Raw genomic sequence first — 18228 nt, 5'->3', positions numbered from 1 at the left:
TTGGCTATTTTCTGTTCAATTATATTATAATTATCGAACAAAGTTTGCCGACGTCCACGTTACCCTTATAAACACGAATACACACCGTACAGATAAATAAGTAATTCTTCGTACAAACGTGACAATGTGAGCAAAAGCGTTTTAAAGGCTGCGGAAAAGTGCAGAGGTGCAAACATACACACCATGTATGTAAACAGGCACATTTGTCTTACAACGGTAAGCGAGTTCAGAACACAACAGTGGATGAGAGATGGCCTCAAATCTGCACTAGGGCAACAACTAATCAAGCCAAGACTGCATGTGGGGCTCTCAACTTTTGATGTCCTTGAAATGAAAGCAATGGCATTATGTTGTTAGCAGCAGTCACGGGGTTCTGTCAGCTCTAGAGGTGGGGAAGGATTAGCACACTTTGCAGTTGAGGCGAAACAATGAAGGGCAAGACGAGAAACACATCCAACAGATTCTGAAGAGCGGCAGCACGATAAGACCTTGGAATTAACTTAGAACTAGGTATGGAAAAAATAACAGCACACCTTGCTAAACAATGGTCATGAAACTGTACAAAAAAACACACAGTAAACGGTTAAAAACGGAACCGAATCGACAGAAACAGTCACTGGATTCTGAGCAAATCTGTGGTTTCATGTAGTGTCCTCTTTTTCAGTAAAAAGATGCAAACTGATGCCAGGGCTGTAGCTTCGCCATGTTCACAGTCTGAACAATGTGTCGTATGGCTACAGGCGCTGAGCTAAGAAAGAGAAACGAAATCCTTGTCAAGTCGTGAGCACGCTCTTTGAAGGGAGAATGTACAAGAGTTCTTACTGGAGGCTTCGCTTAGAACAATGCTTCCGGCATTCTTTGCCCCCTCCGACATACTTCCTTGGCAGTGCTGATTGCATGTGCGTGCTGGCACAAGTTTGACACTTGGTGGGTCTCTCCGTCTGGAAAGTGGTAGCTATTCTTCATCACCCTCCAGGAGGAAACCCAGGATAAAGTTAATGGCTCGCTGGCGGTCACTTGGAGTCTGCTTTCCAATGTTGCTTGGCGATGGTCGCAGTAGTAGGCTGGTGAAGAGAGTTGCTGGCCAAAAGTAAAACAAAAAGTCAGGCACATATGTCTTATCGCAGCAAAATCGCCCAATATTTTACACGTCATTCAAGAGTATGTGGTGTAAAAAATAATTAAACATGGACCAGTGCAAAAAACTGGGGAAGCAGTCAATAGTTCATTAAATAGACATTGCATTAGGACAATAAATTAGGTATGTTAAGTTACAGTGGGTTCTCGTTAGGAATATAAAAGGCAGTTACGTTCAAATGGATGACTAAGTGGATTCTGATATAAAAGCTTTTTACTAACAGTTACATAGCAAGCACCGGATGCCTATGATGAACTTAAGGAGCTCCAGCGCCTGAGTGTGCCATGTCCTTAAGGCTAGTCCTGTCATGTATGCCCCTTTTTTACATACACTGTCCCATCCACACGACAATAACTGTTCTGAATAGGGTCTTAGTATTTTATCATAATCCTTGTACCTGACATACATAAACATGTCCTCAGATACTGTAAAACTATTCTGTATAAGGACCACCAATTTTTCATCCTTGGCCAACAGGCCCACTGTTGGAGAAGACATTGTTTGGAGAAACATTTAGGATTGTTTTAAAAACATGAGATTCTAGAATAAACCGTGGAATTACCACTCTAGTATAAAAGGCCCTTATTCCCCCCTGCAACTCAGAGAATTCCTTCCAAGCTGACACGGGATCCTGCATGATGAGTCTTCGACACACAACGATCTGACATCCCTTACTGGGTTGTGTACGAGGTGGGTACAGAGTTCCCCTGTGGTAGTATATTAGGAGGGTTGGAGCCTAAAGAAACAGTTGGTTCACTGTAGGACCACTATTGTGTGAGTGAAGGAGAGGCAATTCTCCTTGTTGGAACTAGGGCTCTCACACACCCAGCAAGCTAGGTGTCATGCTTTATCATTTGAGCCTGCCCATCGCCAGGTCGGCGCTGCAATACCTGACGGGCACCCGAAAACGGGGATCTTTTCTTCCTGCCGGTGGGTGCAGTGGGGGTGAGGGGCCTAGAGTGTGTAGATGTAGGGAAAAGTGTGAGCTAAAATAGGTCAGTTAGTGCTAACCAATAATTATTCCGAAGGTTAGGACTAACTGACCTATTTTAACTCACACTTTTCCCTACATCTACACACACTAGGCCCCTCACCCCCACTGCACCCACCAGCAGGAACAAAAGATCCCCGATAAAGAGCCCCGATTTTGGGTGCCAGTCAGGTATTGCAGCGTCAACATGACGAGGGGCAGGCTCAAATGATGAGGCATGACACCTAGCTTGCTGGGTGTGTGAGAGCCCTAGTTCCAACAAGGAGAATTCACTGTCCTCAATCACACAATAGTGGTCCTACAGTGACCCAACTCTCTCTGTAGGCTCCAACCCTCCTAACATACTACCACAGAGGAACTCCGTACCCACCTTGTACACAGCCTTCTGGGGCATGTACGCTGGACCTCGGTAAACTAGCCCCTAGTCCCTCCTTGACCAACATAAGAAGCACAGGTCATACCCGTGGGACCCTTTGACCAGGATACCAGTGGATTACTTTTTGGATCCTCACTGGCCCACCTGACATCACTCAACCTCCATGGATCTCCACCAAGGGTTGAGTTTTGGTGGAGATGTAGTCACGGACATATTAGATAGGACCCCCTCACTATTGGGAACTGATGGAAGTTCATCATCCAGCTCCAACTCAGATGATTGGAACTCATTAACCTCATTGAAAAGAGAATGGTTAAAGATCACTATTCACGGTGCACTCATGACTGAGTACCTGCGAGCAAACATCGCTCCTACAGGTTTACTAGTCAACACTTTTCCTAGACTGTTTCTCGATGGCCTGGTCTTCAAAAAAGAATGGTTCCTCGTTGCTTGAAAGTGTACTAGGGACTGGTTGGTACTGATTATCAACACTGCCAAAAGACTAGCAGATGCCCTTCTGGTTAGAATCCAAATTGCCGAAGGAGCACTGAAAACCACTATCCAAATCACCGCTTACAAAGCTAAGCTCGCGGAAATCAATACGAAAATTGCAGATAAAAAAAATTATCTCATGAAGCAAAAAATAAACAAACTCCAAAAAGATATTCAGAGATTCTCAAAAGAAAAGGTATATCCTTATCTCAAAGATGATTATAAGTCAACTAAAACAAGTTACTCCTCTGACGATAATTCAGAGAGAAGAGACTCGAGCAACAGTAACTCCAACACAGGGAGTTGGTGGAATAAAAACCAGAGAAAGAACCAACCACCTAACCAATACTACAACGGACCGCCATACCAAGGACTGCCACTATACCACGTGCCACCCCCTCCCCCGTTCTGGCAGTACCCCAATACCAACAGGGTCCACCCCAATACTTCAACAACAGTAACCCACCTTTTTTAGACAGAGGTTGGGGCAGAGGAAGAGGGACACAAAAACAGGTCCATTGGCAAGACCAACCGACCAGTGGCATGGACACCAGGAGCAAAACCAGAGACAGGAGGACTTAGTGGTGAACCTTTCCCATCGCACACTCTCTGCCCTTGAGAAGGCGATACTACAGAAAGGCTTAGGCTTCGAGCCTAGACCTAAAATAGACAGATATAAAACACATTGTGACATACACAATTGGTTCCGGTGTGTACGACCAATAGCCTTCTTCAAGGACGCTCCTCCTAGAGAACAGGATGACTCAGGACTGAAGAATAAGTCATCCTTTACACCACACAATAACATGGTCCCGGTTGGAGTCATAACCTTCGAACAAGCTGTTCTTTTAAAGAGCTAGACGTACCGCATAGGCAGGCACCCTTTCATAACCTCTCCACTCTGGAAGAGATCACAGTCAGGACCCTAGCAGAGGACAATGCCATTACAATAAAACAGGCTGATAAAGGCGGGGCCACGGTGATACAATCCACTTGAAAATCATAGATGACACCTAACATAGAAGATATCGACCTCCTCGTCACTCTTGACATTGAGGCTCTCTATACGAATATTCCCCAGAGAGGCACCCTAGCGGTCGTTGAAATCGCACTCAGCGCCCGAGAATGGTCATCACCTACTCCCATTTAGTTCATAAAGGAATGTGCTACCGTGGCTCTGACTGAGAACTTCTTTGAGTTCGAACAAAAACGATTTCATCAGAGCCAGGGCACATCTATGGGGAGCACTTTTGCTCCAAGCTTAGCATGTATCTACATAGCAGCTTTTAAAAAAGACAACATCTTAAACACCAACAATCCATACCATAATAACCTGAAATTATGGAAACGTTTTATCGATGAATTCCTGATTTTCTGGCATGGGACACACTGACTGAAGAATTTGTGAGGTGGATCAATGAATTTAATGATTACCTCAGATTCTCCCATAAAAATTTCTGACACTTCCATTCCATTTCTAGACATAAATATTACACTCACAACAGGGATTATCAAGACCTCGTTGTATAAAAAACCGACTGATCGTAATAGCTTACTTTTACACAATAGTCATCACCCCAAAGCACAGAGGGATAATTTGCCAGTCGGACATATTTTGCGAATCAGGTGCAATTGTACTTCAATTGCTGACTACAGAACAGAGGCCAACACCCTGGCATCTAACCTCAAAGCTAGAGGCTACCCTGAGAAACAAGTCAGAGACTCATTGAAAAGAGCCAGAAATAACCCAAGGGAGTCTTTATTTGAGGCACATCCTAAACCAACCACCGAAAATCTTACATGTATTACGTCCTTCACTCCAGACTCTGCCAGAATTAAAAAGATAATCTTAAAACATTGGCACATATTGAACACAGGTGATCTACAACTTCCCAAAACTAGTTTCCTGTATAAAAGAACTCGCAACCTGAAGCACACATTGGTACACACCAGACCCAAGAAATTCAACACCGACACACAGAGGACTCTGTAGGGTCTGCTGCCAGTGACTGGACACTACCCTTGTGGTTCCTGCATAGTATGGCCATTGACCACCACATCCAAAGAAGTATCCCTGCTACCGAACTTCAAATGGGCCCAAAAGAGACACTAATTGCAATATTAAGCAATGCATTTTCATGATCATGTGCCCATGCGGCATGAACTATATAGGAATGACTATGCGACCCATTAAGACCAGGATCACCGAACATAGAAGTAATATGTGCTGTCAGTGTGTCACAACAAAGCAATATACACACTACAAAGAAGCACCACACTCTTCTGAAAATCTATGCTAGGCAATATTAGAAGCCTTCCTAGTGATCACTAAGGCTGCATTTGTCAGAGCTGAACGGAGATGGGTCCATAGACTTTCAAACCATATCACCGGCCTCAATGATGACATTCCTTGGGGCTCATTAAGCTGAGGCAATACATATTCCACAATGAGTATCAAGTGACCCCAGCACTAGTTGTCATAGCGACTGCTATAATTGATGAGGGCTTACTGTGGTCATCTCAATACACTGACCCACTTGTATACAGACACGCTCATCCCTCATGCCACCACCCACCACTGGGGTTGACTATAGGTCATGATTACAACCGCACTAACCAGGGTATTCTACTCTCTCAAATATAACTTTTTACATCATTCTTTGGCACTGCAGATGGATACCACCGAGTGTGGCACTAACTTGTGCCTGACACTGGACCCCACATCTTGGACGACACTCTGCGTCGCCCATATATAACAATATATAATGGAGTGATTGTTTTATGTACCACTCGAGCACCCGTATTTCACAGATTGTACATAAAATTTGAAGGTAATTATCACCAGTCACTTAACCTTCAACACATACCGGTTCTAACCTGGATACTAGGTCCTAATAGTTTGATTCACTACCTACGAACTATAGCCTGAACTCCACTATAAGATGGCGGCCATACCCGCCACCACAGTACATGCGTCTGAATGACACTCAAATTGCCACTCGCGTGACCGCTGCACACCATTGGCTGGGGGCACTACATCTAGACCCTCCGCCGACCGCCTCTCACCATCCCGGTGTCGGCGGCAGGGTAGGTCGAACGCTAAATAGCGTTATACATGATGGTGAGTCACTTTTGATCCTACGACGCTTTAGAGGTGAGTTAGCGAAATTTTGGGCACTTTCCATGCCGATATTCCTCACATAGACTTCCGCTACTTGTGCGCTGGGTGTGGGCGCGGCAACACTCTCTGGGGTCCGGTGTGTTGACGGGACGTTCTCTGGCTTAGCTGGGGATGCCGCAGAGGTTCACTCGGCTCTGGGGTTTGGCGCGGCGCTACACTCAGAGAACTGAACTGGCGGCCCTGTTGAGTGGGGTCGCCTATTGGACGGCCTTTACTTTTGTCCATCTACCCCTTCAGTGATTAAGCCCTGGCTACCAACAAACATTATGCCTTCCTGACTTACTAACGGAGCTGGATCATTACTTTCTTCTTTCCCTAATAGGACCCAATCGGTGTCCTCTAAATACTGCGGGCTACTGTTGCAAACACAATTTGCGGACAGTATAGGTGAGTCCCACCATGTCCCGACTACCATGAGTACTGCCTTCTGCACATCAGCGTTTTTAAACCATGAGAATGAGTTACTAGTACATAAGCACAACATGTATTCAGTATTGAGTTTACTGCATTGTGACCTGCACTTATTTTTACTAATATTTTCACTGTGATTTTATGTGTAACTAAGGTCCTTTCACGAGCACGTTTGCTTTGTTAGACAGTAAGTGTTGGTACACAGAGACAATATGTGTATTAATATGGGCATTAATATGTGCATTTTACATGTTCTCCCTACCTATTTGTGTCCTACTTACAGGTACGGGGTATGTAGATTTCACTTACCTTGTAGTGTAGATAGTGTTACTTTGATCCTGAAGAAGTGTCCTGATCACAATGACTTTAGAGACACGAAACATGTCGATCACTTGAGAGCTGGGCATACACCACTAGACACATCACACCACATCAGTCTTTTGCCCCTCTCTATCTTTTAATTTAGGCAGTTTACCTTCGGAATAAATAGTGGTTAGGACCAACTGGCCTATTTTAACTCACACTTTTCCCTACATCTACAAATGCTAGGCCCCTCACTCCAACTGCACCCACCGGCAAGAACAAAAGATCCCTGATAAAGAGCCCCGGTTTCGAGTGCCCGTCAGGTATTGCAGCGCCGACCTGAAGAGGGACAGGCTCAAATGATGAAGCATGACACCTAGCTTGCTGGGTGTGTGAGAGCCCTAGTTCCAACAAGGAGAATTCCCTCTCCTTCACTCACACAATAGTGGTCCTACAGTGACCCAACTGTCTCTGTAGGCTCCAACCCTCCTAACATACTACCACAGAGGAACTCTGTACCCACCTTGTACACAGCCTTCTGGGGCATGTACGCTGGACCTCGGTAAACTAGCCCCTAGTCCCTCCTTTGTCTAACATCCCTTATTGGGTGTCGTCATCGAAGCAGAGACGGTGTCCTTCATTCTCTACTATCAGGTAAGGGGGTTTGTTCTTCCCTAGAGGATTCCTGGCTATATACATATACATCTATTCACATAGACATGCTACACCTACATATCTAGGTTAGGTACATTTAGGAAAATTACATAGCACTCGCATTGTAGGAGTATGCAAGTGCTACTGTCTTATCTGAACTGTATATGTTCATCTTCTTACCACTATGGTAGAAATGTATCTACTGTTTACTATATTGGTACTTGCGATTTCTTTTGTATGCTTCTGTCTTCTTTTAGTCGCAGAAAATGATGTTTTACACAAGACTGACGCTGGGCCAATAAATACTTATTAGAATGTCCTAACCGCCATCCTGTGTATTTTCTGAGAATAAGCACCACAAAATGAGCGAAACGCAATGTACTGTTTTCTACGATCCCTGAGGAATCGGGGTCGTCCTGTTCAATGGTTGCCAGAAACGACCCACACCACTGTAAGATACAGGGGGGTGGTAGTTGAATTATAGAGCTAGTTGGTCTAATGGCTGACGTATCCTGTGGGGATGTCCGGAATCAATTTGGACACAAAGACCTCAGTTTAGGTAATCCAAAACGCACAGGTCCTGGGGATTCATAGCAACTACAGGACATGGTGCAGCCAACGTTGGTTTCAGTTCTTATATTAACAGTTAAAATATGCGTAGTTCAGTCGTGCTTTTTCAGAAAGCCCTGCTCACACTTTTCAGAGAAGTCGGAAGTGGGAAGTGAGATTGCCTCAGCTGAGCAGATATACCCTGTGAAGTTTAAAACAAGCGTGTAAGGCTAAAAGGTTCCCACATTGTGCGAAGCCCCTAATTACTAAAACTTTGATTCTTCTCCTTCTGAGAAATGCCTGACAACGCAAGTGGTTCAGGTTAAGATGAATTTGCAAACTTTCTCAACATCACAGAATACTGCAGACATTCCTCGCTCACTCTCTAAAAGATCTTCCACCCATGTCTCTTAAAGACTTTGAGATCCTGGCAGCTAAGGTCAAATCCGGTTCTCCGTAAGATCCTATAAGACAGGACATCTTTGGGAAATTTATGACTGTCTTATGATTGAGGGCAGGGAACTAATTACTAGATTGCTCCTGTCGGCAGAGATTCCTAAATCATGGAAGCAAGCTAAGGTCATTCCATTGCTGAAAAAGCCCACATTAGATAAGTCTCTGCTGGAGACTCTCTCTGCTCCCATATTTGGCTAAGATCATGGTGTCCCATATTAACACTACCTTGACCAAATATTTGGAAGCTTTTACTTGATCTCAGTGTGGCCTTTGACACGGTCTCCCATAAGACTCTGCTTCAACGGCTAGGGGAGATCGGGGTCAAAGGTAAAGCCCTGGCATGGTTTACGTCTTTTCTATCCAAGCGCTCCTTTCAGGTCTATGCCCCTCCCTACTTGTCGAGCATCTACCCCCTCAGCTGTGGTGTACCCCAGGGCTCTACCTTGAGCCCCACCTTGTTTAATGTGAATGTACGCCCTCTGGCCCTCTTGGCCAAAGCAAGGAACATTAATGTACGAGTTACTTGCCTTTGGTAACGATGTATCTGGTAGAGACGATTCTAACCGCAGATTCCTTCACGTAAAATTATTCCCAATCATCTATACCGAAGGTAAGTAACTTGTACATCTGACAGAGACTACTAGCCACAGCTTCCTTTTGTAGAATAGATACCCTAGCAATACCCACAGGGAAGGAGGGTCTGCGGAAGGACCCCACCAGCTTGGACATGACAGAGGGTCCCACAGGGGACCAGACCTGCGGACCAGGTAAGTAACCTCGTCCCTCCCAGGCAAGAGGAATCCCCACAAGCAGAACACCACTGACTCCAAGAGGGATGTAGGAAGAAGAAAAGTCTGAAGAAGCCTGTACACTCACAACAGAGGAACCAAGGGCGAGGCCAGAGAGGCCGAAGCACCCCACTCCCCTACAAGGCAACAGAGCTTCCATCCAATGCCAGGACAGGAAGAAGGAGAAGAAAAGCCTAGAGGGCCCAAGGAAACTAGGGAAAAGAAGGCGAGCCTAGCCCAGATGGTAGGCAACAGGCCAGCCAGAGCGGCGCCAACAGTAATAAGCCACCAGAAGCAAGAAAACAGTCCGGGGCACCAGGAAGACCGGGCAGGCGACGCCTGACAAGGGACAAACACAATCATCCCAGCCCTCAGGACAGGAGCAGGGAGGTGAGGAAATGCCCAGATACACCACTACGAGGGGTCCGTGCACACGACCTCAAGAAGCAATAGCAACATACATAAACCCCATGGAGAACAGGCACCCGAAGGCAACCAGAACTCCCTAGCAGTGCGCAAGCTATAGAACAGCTATCACTACCCCACATAGGGTACGTTAAGTCCCAAGACATGGAAACCCTCCTTGGAAGAACTTCCACAGCAGAGGAAAAATGAAAGCCACAGGGAAAACCCCCCAGCTGAAGGCTTGTCAAGCAGCCCAAGAGAAAAACAGAAGGCCTAATCTCAGGGCCAAGTCTATGCCGACAACTCCAGCAAAAACACACAGTCAACAAAGGGGCCATCCAGCAGCCATCAAGGCCATAGTCCCAGCAAGGACTCGAATGGCTATAAAACACACTCCACAGCAAGGGCAACCGGCCCAAAAGAAGGTCCAGAACCAGCTAAATTCAGCAGTCACTGAGGAGGATAAGGAGGAGGAGGATAAGGAGGAGGAGGAGGAGGAGCAGGAGCAGGATAAGGCGGAGGCGGAGGAGGGATCCCTGCCAGGAACCTTTGGAATGGCGGAGTCAGCCGGGGCATGGAATAACAGGCTGACATTGAATGGAAGATCAATCAGCCACTCCTGCACATTATCAGGGAACACGCCGTCCCGAAGCCAAGCATGGCGGCGGAGAGCGACTAAGGAAGCCATGCCCCGGCCCAGCACCTCCGAGATGCCCAGAGCGGAGTGGAGAATAAATGCTGCTAGCTCCCGGCCATCCAACGCATGATGCCGTAAGTCCACCTGAACTGTCTCTTGGGAAGCTGCGGATCCCAAGGACTCAGCCGAGTCCCACAAACAAGATGAGGCCCTAGCCAACACACAGAAGGTGAAAATGGCCCTCAGGGCAGCGCTGGTCTAGGCGAACATGTTGCGCCCCCAAGAGTCCAGCCAGCGGGCCTCCCGGGACGGTGGAGTCAACAGTGGCGGCAGGGAAGGAAAAGCAGTCCGCAAAAGGTCACCCATGCGCAGAATGCCCACAGCCGTGGACACCGCATGAGCGAAGGCCGCACCGGCCTCCGTAGGGCCCCGTGGTGGAGAAAGCAGCTCTTCCGTGGGCGACAGGTGTAAACTAAGGCGGCCGTCCCCGAAGCCAAGCGGGGCGGGCAAAGGCCAGACCTGGAAGTCAGAAGGAACCGAAGAATGGGGGACCTGCTGCTCCTCCGGCAAACACCTCTGCCTCGGAAATGGTGAAGAGCCTCCCTTCAATGACACCGGAGAAAAAGACACCACTCGGAGGCCTGTCTCCGGGGAGGATGACACCAGTAGGCACCCAACCTCCGGAGAAGAGGGAGCGTCCGAAGACTAATTCGGGGCTCGATTCCTGTGTGGAGCTGTAGAGTCCGCCGCCTGAGGCAGGATGTCAACACCATCCGGCGCCGAAGGAGATGCTAGATAGGGCTCCCCCAAGCCACACCGCGTCGGGGACCGGAGTGGAGCCGAAGTGGCCAAGGGGCGACGCTGGAACGTCGCCGACTCGACCTCCGCCAAGGCAGCCGCCTGCGTGGAGGAAAGAGGGTCTGGGGGCGTGACACAAAGCTCTCTGCCAGCCTCTGCCCAGGGTGTGACGGAGGTGGCCCGGCAACCTATGCGGCGGCGCCAGGGCCGATTCAACCTCCAACTCGCCCTCCGACGAGTCAGCCTCCTGCATGGAGGGGGAGAGGGGCCCGGAGGGGAGCGAGGGGTCCCCGCCCAGCCTCGACCCAGTGCGGGACGAGGAGGGTCTACCGACCCCTGTGGCGCTGCCCGGTCCAGCAGGTGCCGGCATCAGCTCAGCCGTGGACAAGGCCTCCGCCTGCCCAGAGGGTAGAGCAGGGCTCGGGGATGCGACCCGAGCCCCGGCGAACTCCTGCGACACCACGGGGACTCCAGCGGGGGTTTGCAGAGAGGCAGAGGTGCCATGGTCTGAAGGAGGCACCCCCAAGGGACCGCACCCCAATAGCACCACATCCTCCAAGTCTCGAACCGAACCAGTCGGAACCGGGGCTGGAGCCGCCGGTTGCACCGCAGAGGGCCCAGCGCAAGGCAAGGGATCCACTAATGCCCCACGAAAAGAAGGAGGCGATGACGCCAGCGAGGCCTGCAAAGCCGCCGCATATGTCTCCATCTGGACTCTCGATGCCCCTTCACCGGGAAACGGTGGATAGAAGGACGATACGCGGGCCGCATCACCCGCGGAGAGCCCACGCCCCTGGCATGCTGAACACCATCCCCTGGGGACATACTGCGACACCTACCCACCGGGGAGTGTTGCTCTCGCGACATTGGAGAGGGGGGAGGACGACTACAACGGCTATTTCTGAAACCGTCTGCCGAGGCTGATCGAGGGGATGAAGCCGACCTTGAGAGACGCACAGAGAGCAGTTTCGTCCGGTGCTCCCGCCGCAACTTCAGCCTCAACTGTTGGCACGCTTCACAGCCTAAACACCACATACAAATAAGGTGATGGTCCATCGTCGACAGAAGACGCCCACACGACGTGCAAGTCTTGAAGCCCGAAGGCATTCGCACACTGTTCCACCAAAAATTAGCACAATGAGGAGAAAAAAGGGGGCCCCAAACAGGTCAGAGCAGAGGCTGGATCCGCGTTGCACGCGAAAAAGGAAAACACTGACGTAGGCGCGCTGCGACAGGACTTATGTGACCTCGCTGATGTCACGTACACGGACGGCGCCTGGGCGGAGTGGCGTGATGACGCCCCACCCTCGGCGCGCAGGGATGCTGTGGCAAAAAGTTTCCGGATTTAGTCTCACGCATGGGGATACTTCTACGTGAAGGAATCTGCGGCTACTAGTCTCTATCAGATATGGTATCTTACACTAATGATACCCAGTTAATATTTACCTTTTCCAACAATCCGGATCAGGACCAACTAAAATTCCATGAAGATGTCTTGGCCATCTCGGATTGGATGGCGGACAACTATTTACAACCTAATTCCTCCAAGACTGAGGTGCTCTTGGTAGGCCGTGATACCCATAAATGAGACTACCAATGGTGGCCCACGGCTCTGGGTACCCCTCCCCAACCGAAAATTGCAGTCAAGAACCTAGGAGTCCTGATGAATAATGCCCTTTCATTTGAACTTCATGCTAAAAATGTGGCAGGTAAATGTTTTGGCCTCTTACGTGGCCTAAAACCCATTCTGGCGTTGTTTGATGCATCTATCCGCCAAGCGATTGTTCAATCTGTAGTTCAGTCGCGCTTAGACAATTGTAATGGGCTCCTACTTGGCATGAATAAAACTAATTAAAAGACTCCAGCAGGCACAGAATGCGGTGGCACGCATCCTTTTTGCCCTATCAAAGTACTGTACCACCTCCAATCTTCTCTGCGGTCTTCATTGGATGCCAATTGAACAGAGAATTCAGTTTAAAACTCTCTGCATCACACATTAGATCTTACATGTCCAGGGTCTCCAAATTCGGCAGTGACTTTGCACTTCATACATTTCACGCGAGCACTGCACTACGCTGACCTGCAGCTGGCTTGCACTTCTTGTGTGCACAGGTGTAGAGCTGGGGGTGCACTTTCAAGGCTCTGGCCCCTGCCCTATGGAATTCCATTCCACTTGTTGCCCAGAGCATGCAAGATCATTGGGCATTTAGGAAAATTATTAAAACCTGGCTTTTTTCTTCCAACTAGCCCTATTTTCTCTGGCCACTTGTCTGCTAGCACTGGGACGCCCCTTTGCTGGAGACATGTGCTGTATAAATGCGCCTAACATAACATAAATATAAAATTGTTAGAACACCGCGTACCCGCAACAGATGGCCGATTTACCTTTGTGATTGAGGCACACAAGGTATTCGGATCAGAGGTATTCTATCCTCCGGTTAAGTTCCCACCTGCAGGTCTATAGACTAAATTGTTTCACACATACATTATAAGTGAACCACCAAAAGAATACATTCCATACGAAGACATTGCAGTCCTGTTAACTTGCCAGCAACACAGAAACTGGTTTAAAGGTGCCCTCCCACACACATTTGTCTTAAGACTCGGTCACCTCAGCATAGAAGGAGTGACCTGGCCGGTTTTAGCAACATACACTCCACATCCTGAGATAGATACTACCAGTGGATGAAGTCTGTACAATATACAAAGAAATAGACCAGCTATAAAGACAAATTGTTCAATTCGTCATGTGAACATGAACAGTCCAAGCTGCGAGAAATGCTCCAGTCTGTCCACATCAGACTACACCTACTACTTGTCCACAGACACTAAAATCAGTAGTAGGGACAATCCCTTCCAAAGGGGAGCAAATTCTATTCTGGATAGCACAAAAATCTGCACAGCTGGAAGCAGTAGTTCTCTATACGGGTCCACAGGAAAAACATAGAATGCTAACCATTTGCTTGCCAATGGGGATGGTTCCCTCTATTGAGATTTGTACCACTAGGGAAACAATCTTTGCTGCCGTCTACATCTGAATACACAGTACCCCTTCCATAGAGGTAATTCCAGAGGTATTGAAACAGATACAGAATGAGTACAGGGCAGGATTTGTCGTGGACTTGGGGATGAAACTGATGGGTAATTTTGCCCAGGTCTCTGCCATCATGCTGAGCAACATAAAAGGGGAGGCAGCAGCAGTGGCTATACACCACCGCCTAAGGGAAATAGCTTCTATAAATAAGGAGAGAGAGGTATAACACTAGGAATCATAGTAACATTTGGAAACCTGACGGGTATCAGGACAGTGATACACGTTCCTTTCGTTCCTTTCAGGATTCATCAAAAAACTCAGTGAGAGGGATGGGCAATCAGAATAAGAGACAGACGATCAAACACAGTTAAAAGGGAAACATTGTAATGCAAATTACATTATCAAGCAGGAAGAACAACCTAAAGCAAAGTCTCAATTCAAAAAGAAAAAAGTAGCTGGCTTGAAAATTAGACATGCCCAGGTTACGGAGGACTCAGCTTCTGAACGGGGAATGGGCTCTGACAAAGCTAGACAGCACGGTAGAAGTAACATTAGCTCGCCAGAACCGGAAGAATTTTCTGGTGGCAGCAGCAGTACTGAATGAACGTATCACCGCCATGTGGTACTGTAATAAAGATGGTGGGTGGGGTTGTGGACTCTTTTTCAAGAGGCCCTTCACATTTGGACATGGCTGGGACATCAGGGCAGTGCTAGGCCTAGACCAAGGGTCTAGAAGAAGGTCTTTGAGAGCTTCATTGAACGACAGCAGGGGCTCCGAAGAGGCCGCTGCCGGCTGAAGCACCTTCGTCAGGAGCTTCTTCCTTAATATCACCGTAGGAAGCTCAAGTCCCAAGGCCTCAGACGCCATACTCAACACTACAGCATAGGAGGCTCCCTCCTCTGTGGCCACAGAAGGGGGAGAAAGCATAAAAAGGTCTGGGGAGGTACCTAGACCACTGGCTTCCCCAAACTCCTCTCTCCAGTCCTGCTCCTTCAGCTGATCTGCCAAAGGGTCAACAGACCCCACTCAGTACTCCAGACCTGCCACTCAGGGCAATAGGGAACGCCAGGGGAGAACTGTGCTACAAAAGTATCTGTCAACGCCGGTACGGTTCCGAGTCCAAGACGAGGGGGAGTCCGGAGTTGACGGTGGCCAGAGACATGACCGGCGTTAGAGGGGGTAAAGGGGTTGTCAGAGGAATCGGTCCTGGAGGAGGTGTTGTGAGGTCGACCAGCACCGTTCCAGATCTGGATCCATGGGGACCCAGCGGCGCAGAGGCCGGAACCACCAGCATCGAAGTCCTAGAGCCTCCAGCCGAGTCCACGAGGCGCAAAGGCTCGCCGACAGAGTCCGGCTGCCCAAAGATGGAATGGAGGGCTTCCTAAAAGGCACAAAGCTCTGCCTGGGTCGCTCTGGCTGCCGGGAAGAGAGAAAGCTCGGAGCCGTTCCAGCATGCTCCGAGGGCGGAGCAGGAGGACGACAACCCTTCGTGTCCTGAGTCACGTCGGTCGACAGACCGTGAGAAGGCGAAGAGCGACGATGCTTCTTCACCTTCTTCTTGTGCTTTGACTTACCCGATGACTAAGACTTCAACGAGGAATGATGGTGGTGGCTCTGCGACCTTCCTCTTGACCGGAACCTCGAGCCCCGCGGAGCTGACTTCAGGCCCTCCAGAAGTATTCGGACCACTCCCGCAAAGACTTCACAGTTGGAGCGCGACTTCAGGTCGTGGTCGCGCTTCAAGTACCAGAGGCACTCGAGGTGCAGATCCGTGACAGACATCAGCTTGTGACAGGAGCCACATGGCTTGAAGCTGATCCGACTATGGGACATCCTACGTGCACCAGGAGTTGTATGACTCGAAAAAGATGTGGACAAAAGTCGAAAAAGTATCAGTCAAAAAGTGACCAAGGGTACCGCTCTCTCCAGATGTGCGCTGGTTGGCGCAGAAAAAGAAAGGACTGACGTCAGCGCACAGTGTCATCATCCTGGCGATAACGACGAGCGCGGAGTCGACCGACGCCACCTACTGATGTGCAGGGGTACAGCTGAGAAAAAATTATCCGGATCCAGTCTGACGCCTGGGGGCAATTTAAAGGTAAGGAATCTATATTAATAGTCTATTTCAGATAGGCTTGCCAAGGGCCTGCTTGTGTTCCGTCCAGCTGCTCCGGTCACACTCCTTATAAAGATTACACTGGCAGCGGATCCCCATCAAGTAAAAATGGTCAGAGTATATCAGAGCACAGAATTAGCAGGTTTGGAGACTTAAGGCGACTTGGAATGGACTGAGGCATTATCTACCACTGAGTAAACACTCCAAGGGGAATACCACCTCCTATAATGAATGTCCATATCAATGCATATGGCATGTGGTGATAAACATTTACTGCATTGCAGTGTTTAAAATACAGAAATCAGTGCAGTGTAGAAGTGGTTGACAAGATACCCTCGGTCAGCGAGATTGACATGGGTCGGAGGAAGATGTGCCTGGCATTGAAACCATTTTTCATAAGAATAAGGGCATTTCAGGTGTATGCAACGCAACAGAAGTAAAAATAATCCTCACCTATCATGTTGGCATTGACGTTGTTATCATCTGTGTATTTTAGGAGTTCCCGCAGGAAAGCCATCAAGTACCTAAAAACATTTCTGTGGCAACGGGGCAATTGTGATATCACCTGGAGAAAAACAGAAAGCACGAAGATACACTTATTTGTCACAATCACATGGAAATCTACTAGATTGAGCATTTAGAAACATATTTCCTTGCATCTACAAAGATACAATATCAGCAAGTTCATTTAACAATGTACAAGTAAACAATTTATCACAATGTGCATATAAGGAATATTTTATAATGGTCTATATTTGTCCACCATATTGGATTGTCATAGTCCCCACTTTTTTCATTATTTCTTGGGTCTGTGAGACTTCTTGGTACACTTCTATCTTATTAGATTAAGATTGGCTATCATGACGCATTGAAGGGCAACAGGGGAGGGGGGGGGGGTCAGCATTGGCTCGCCCCAGCTGGAACACTTCAGTTAGAAAACAGTTTTTGACCTCCAGTATGGGGAGATGAAGGTTGAGAACTCAGGCGCCCTTTGAATAACCACCATCAACGAGCCACTTTCTTCAGTGGCAGGGTTTTGGGGTGAGCCTAGACCAATGTCAGGAGATATGTCAAGGCCACTGGCATCCTGGAGGTTATTATACCAGTTTTTATTATAAAAGGGTTAGCAAATTCATCTCCAGAATCATACTCATTATCAGAGTCGTCCCAAATAAGGGATGTAATGTATGAGACCTGCCATGCAGGACCAGGATGCTGAGCAGATCAGATGGAGCGGGCAAACGCTGTGGTTTAATGGAGAAGAAGCATGGCCTTGGTTGAGTTCAAAGCAGAAAGGAATCAGAGCACAATGTGCTGTGCCTCGTGATCCAGTTTCAATTGAGTCAGCATTGGCATCAATGTTCTAGGAAACATCAGGCCTGCCAGAAGGGATCAAAAGAGATAACATCGCCTTGTGGAACTCTTGGTTTTGCCTCGGTTTCGCTGATGGCCCTGGAAACTCTGGTTGCGCAGGAGCTGTGGGACTGACTCAGATGTCGACTGAACTTGGGAGCCAGATCGAGAGGCATGGCATCGCATTCGCACCTCCTCAGGTGTATGAGAATGGATGGGAAGGGTAGAGCCCCACTTAGATTTTTTATGTTTCTTTCTTTGACTTACTCAAAGATTTGGAGCGCCACAACGATCGACCTCAGGACCAACGTCTGGACAAGGAATGGGATCGAGAACGATTTTTGGACTTGGACTGGTTTTGCGCAGTCTTCCAAAGCTTGGTGATGCATAGCTTTGACTCATTGTTTCAAACAGTCTACAGAGTCATTGGCACGAGCCAAATCACTATACGCAAACTTGATGTGAACTTGTCTCAGATATTTGCTTGAGACAGTCCTTGCAAGGTATAATAAACCCTTTTGTCTTGGAGGTGACATTTACCTTGC

The 18228-nt window shown here is 48.3% G+C and overlaps 1 protein-coding gene across 5 annotated transcripts in view; it reads right to left on the bottom strand.

Annotated features, from left to right (window-relative positions):
* Positions 1 to 18228, bottom strand: part of OCRL (OCRL inositol polyphosphate-5-phosphatase) — a 475965-nt gene continuing 457737 nt past the window's right edge. For 3 of the 5 annotated variants that reach the window (XR_013610641.1, XM_078688432.1, XM_078688433.1), the window contains 2 exons: positions 16784 to 16895; positions 123 to 1080 (listed from right to left, as the gene is read on the bottom strand). Coding sequence is in view for 4 of the 5 variants with exons in the window: in XM_078688432.1 (XP_078544558.1) it covers positions 956 to 1080; positions 16784 to 16895 (237 nt within the window). In the remaining variant the exon portion in view is untranslated. Of the gene's footprint in view, positions 1081 to 16783; positions 16896 to 18228 lie in introns of all 5 variants that reach the window. The other 2 variants (XM_078688434.1, XM_078688437.1) reach the window with 1 other exon arrangement.

This window comes from Lissotriton helveticus, chromosome 4_1 (genome assembly GCF_964261635.1).
Source record: "Lissotriton helveticus chromosome 4_1, aLisHel1.1, whole genome shotgun sequence".
Taxonomy (NCBI): Eukaryota; Metazoa; Chordata; class Amphibia; order Caudata; family Salamandridae; genus Lissotriton; species Lissotriton helveticus.
Note: the sequence above shows the minus strand (reverse complement) of the source record. Positions and strands in the feature narration are given on the sequence as shown.